Source organism: Cyphomyrmex costatus, unplaced genomic scaffold, assembly GCF_001594065.2.
Source record: "Cyphomyrmex costatus isolate MS0001 unplaced genomic scaffold, Ccosl1.0 scaffold378, whole genome shotgun sequence".
NCBI lineage: Eukaryota > Metazoa > Arthropoda > Insecta > Hymenoptera > Formicidae > Cyphomyrmex > Cyphomyrmex costatus.
In genome coordinates, this window is record NW_017277972.1 from 289,503 (window position 1) to 293,512 (window position 4,010).

The 4,010-nt window shown below is 24.9% G+C and overlaps 2 protein-coding genes across 4 annotated transcripts in view; both read left to right on the forward strand.

The window, feature by feature from the left end:
• Positions 1 to 345, forward strand: part of LOC108776746 (THAP domain-containing protein 2-like) — a 1,220-nt gene extending 875 nt beyond the window's left edge. Inside the window, exons 3-4 of the mRNA XM_018543449.1 lie at positions 162 to 249; positions 335 to 345. Coding sequence (XP_018398951.1) covers positions 162 to 249; positions 335 to 345 — 99 coding nt within the window. The remainder of the gene's footprint in view (positions 1 to 161; positions 250 to 334) is intronic.
• A 3-nt stretch (positions 346 to 348) lies between these two features.
• On the forward strand, positions 349 to 1,941 carry LOC108776768 (uncharacterized). Of its 3 annotated transcripts, none has more exons than XM_018543474.1 (4): positions 349 to 418; positions 683 to 757; positions 1,023 to 1,614; positions 1,704 to 1,941. In XM_018543474.1, exons 1-4 carry the CDS (start codon positions 377 to 379, stop codon positions 1,739 to 1,741), a joined length of 747 nt encoding a protein of 248 aa, XP_018398976.1. In that variant the 5' UTR covers positions 349 to 376; the 3' UTR covers positions 1,742 to 1,941. The 3 variants fall into 3 exon arrangements, with proteins under 3 accessions (XP_018398976.1, XP_018398975.1, XP_018398977.1); XM_018543473.1 differs by lacking the exon at positions 349 to 418 and adding an exon at positions 529 to 591; XM_018543475.1 differs by lacking the exon at positions 349 to 418 and adding an exon at positions 529 to 591 and having other exon boundaries at positions 1,023 to 1,578.
• Positions 1,942 to 4,010: the final 2,069 nt, after the last annotated feature.

Here is a 4,010-nt window from a genome sequence, read left to right on the forward strand (position 1 = left end):
TATCTCGACTCTACATCTAATAAAGTTGATATGCAAAATGTTCAAAACAATGATGATGTCCAGAATGTAGAAGTAAGTAAACAAAACAGTAAAATTAATAAATTGATTATATTTCATTATTTATTTACAAGTACTACATTACGTTGTGCATTGATTTTTAGGTAATAAATGATTATCTCGACTCTACATCTAATAAAGTTGATATGCAAAATGTTCAAAACAATGATGATGTCCAGAATGTAGAAGTAAGTAAACAAAACAGTAAAATTAATAAATTGATTATATTTCATTATTTATTTACAAGTACTACATTACGTTGTGCATTGATTTTTAGGTAATAAATGATTATCTCGACTCTACATCTAATAAAGTTGATATGCAAAATGTTCAAAACAATGATGATGTCCAGAATGTAGAAGTAAGTAAACAAAACAGTAAAATTAATAAATTGATTATATTTCATTATTTATTTACAAGTACTACATTACGTTGTGCATTGATTTTTAGGTAATAAATGATTATCTCGACTCTACATCTAATAAAGTTGATATGCAAAATGTTCAAAACAATGATGATGTTCAGAATGTAGAAGTAAGTAAACGAAACAGTAAAATTGGTAAAAAATTAATTACATTTTATTGTTTATTTACAAATATTACATTATGTTATATAATAATTTTAGATAATAAATGAATCTGTTGACTTTACATATGAAAACGTACAAGATGATGTACAAGATCAAATTCAGGATGTAGAAGTATGTGATAAAAGAATTAATAAAAAATTTAATTGTAAATCAAATAATTTGAAAGTATGGCCGAAGACAGTTGATATATATATTTAGAAATTTAATAACATTTAAGTATTAAGATCTAACATCGTCCGTTTTCAGTTGTTCTTTCAAATTATTTAATTATTTAGCGATCTAAATTTATTTATTTATTCGAAATTAATTATATTTAAATTATTTACGATTATTATATTATGTTATGTGTTAATTTTTAATTGATTTATATTTATAGATGACTATAGATGAAAATATGGTATCTAATACATTGACAGGCAATGAATCACATACTTACAAAAAACATAAAGCAACAAGACTCAGTTTAATTCGCTTACGCAAAAAATTTGAAATTATGAAATATAAAAATAGATTATTGCAAGACAAAATTAATAACGATAAGTACAAAGTAGCTTTAAAGAAAATATTTACCGAAAATCAAATCCAGGTTCTACTTGCAAAGAAAAGCAATGCAAAATGTTGGTCAAATGATACAATTCAACGAGCTCTAAAACTAAAATTCACTTGTGGCACTACTGGCTACGAAGAACTTCTTCAGCAAGGAATGCCATTTCCAAGCCTTCGCACTTTACGTCGAAAATTAGAAAATTTTAAATTTGAAAGTGGCATTTCAAATGAGATGTTTGAGTTTTTAAAATTTAAAGCTTCTTCATTCGAGGATATTGATAAAGAGTGCGGATTAGTTTTAGACGAGATGAGTATAACTTCGAAAACTGTTTTTGATCCATCAACAAACACAATGCTTGGAAACATAATATTTCCTAATGACAAAGGTATTGCTACGCATGTTTTAACATTTATGATTACAGGTACAGCTAGTAGATGGAAACATGTTGTAGGTTACTTCTTTACGGGTAATTTGTTTGATGGAGAAGTTTTAAAAGATTTAATTTTTCAGATAATACAAAAAGTGGAAAAAATTGGTCTCCACGTTAACTTTGTAACCTCCGACATGGGTCCTGGAAACATGAAAATGTGGAAATGTTGTGGAATAAATGTGGGGCGGTCCTCGGAACTTAAAAATTACATACCACATCCGTCTGATCCTAACAGGCGCTTATATTTTATTGCGGATGTACCACATTTGTTAAAGAACCTAAAAGAATCGTTAATAAATAATAAATTTTTTATCTTACCCCAAGATTTTGTAATAAAGTATAATTTACCATCTAACCAAGTTGAAATTGCTCATTTTATTGATTTAATTAAATCTCAAGAAGATTTAGATTTCCTTTTAACACCCAGATTAAATATTAATGATATTAAAAGTCCTAATACTTTCAGTAAAATGAGGGTAAATAAAGCAAAGAATGTGTTTTCAACAGATGTTAGTTCATCATTAGAATTTTTATCAGACGAAAATTGTAACCCGGAATTTTTGACAACTGCATGGTTTGTTAAAAGTATATCAAAATGGTTTTCATTAATGACCTCAAGAAACTGTAGTGTAGCTTTAGGTTTAAAAAACAAAGAAAAATATGATTCAAGTATTACTTTCTTATGTGAAATAATTACTCTTTTTGAAACAATAAAAATTGGTAAGAAACATATATTTAAACCTATACAAAGAGGAATAATACTTTCTACGACATCGATTATTGATCTTGTACAATATCTCTTAGAAGATCGTAATTTTCAATTTGTACTTACTGCTCGGTTCACGCAAGATTGCATAGAGAACTTACATTCACTTTTGCGTCGCAAAAATGTAATTCCAGATTGTTTACAACTAAAAAATGATTTAAAACTTATTGCTATAGCAATGTATATGAAAGAAATAAGAACAGGAAATTATGAATACGATGACAATGAATATCTTACTGGCTTTTTAGAATATTTAACTTCAACAAAAAATCGTACAAAAGATAATATTAATATAGTATCTGATTCTACATCTATTTTCATCTATTTTCATCTACGATTTTAAATAACATTCCTTCTTTTGATCCAAAAAAGGAAATAATATATAATAATAAGGAAATGAATTCTTTATATAATATCGCAGGTTATTGTGTAAAAAGTGTTAAAAATACATGTATTACATGTTCTAATTGCATACGATCTGTTGGTTCAAAAGAACCATTGAATTTTACATTTTGTAAACTAGTTCGGCTTAAATGTTATAATGCAAATACATTATTTTTTGTTAACATATCAACATTTAAAGTTCTTTTAAAATTAGAAAGCATTTATAGGCATTACAATCTTTATTTTCACATGATGTCTAATGTGAATTTACAAAACTTTGTTAGAAAAATTTAATGCTATTCCAGCAAATCACATTCCAAATTGTCACCATTTGCGTACAAAATTGTATAAAAAATTTGCCACGCTAAGATTAAAATTTAAAAAACGTAAACATGTAGCAGTATCTAATCGTACATATTGTGACAGCAAATCCATGGCCATGCATCATACATTTAAGTAAAATTATTATGTATTTTCATTATGCATTTAAGCAAATAATTATTTTTATTATGCGTTAAAGGAATATTTTTGTTATGTGTTAAATAATATCAAAGGAATAATTATTTTTATTATGCGTTAAAGGAATATTTTTGTTATGTGTTAAATAACACCAAAGGAATAATTATTTTTATTATGCGTTAAAGGAATATTTTTGTTATGTGTTAAATAACACCAAAGGAATAATTATTTTTATTATGCGTTAAAGGAATATTTTTGTTATGTGTTAAATAACACCAAAGAAATAATTATTTTTATTATAAATAACATGAAATATACATGAAATATTTTTTTCTACATAAATATACTTTATTTATTCCCTATTGGTGCTACCTAAGTATTTTTTGTTAAGAATTTTAAAGCATTAATTGTATTATTTGTATTTAAATTTAATTTTTATTAAAGTTTCTTAATCTTGTAATATTTTTATAAATTTTATATATTCTTAATATATTAATTTTTATATTTTCAATATATTTATAATACTTACTTAATTGTTGTTTTTATTTTATGAAAGACATATTGCAACGTTTTTTTTACATAAAAGTTTTTATAGAAAATATTTAATAATGTTAATATAAGTTAAATAATAATAAAAATAAAAATTGTAATTGATTCTACTTTAATTTTTACGAATTTATTAATTTTTACAATTTATAAATTTAAAGAAATTTGCGGGAATGGATGATAAATGTCGGACCAATCACAAACCGGGGAGAAGGTGGCCAGACTCTTATTA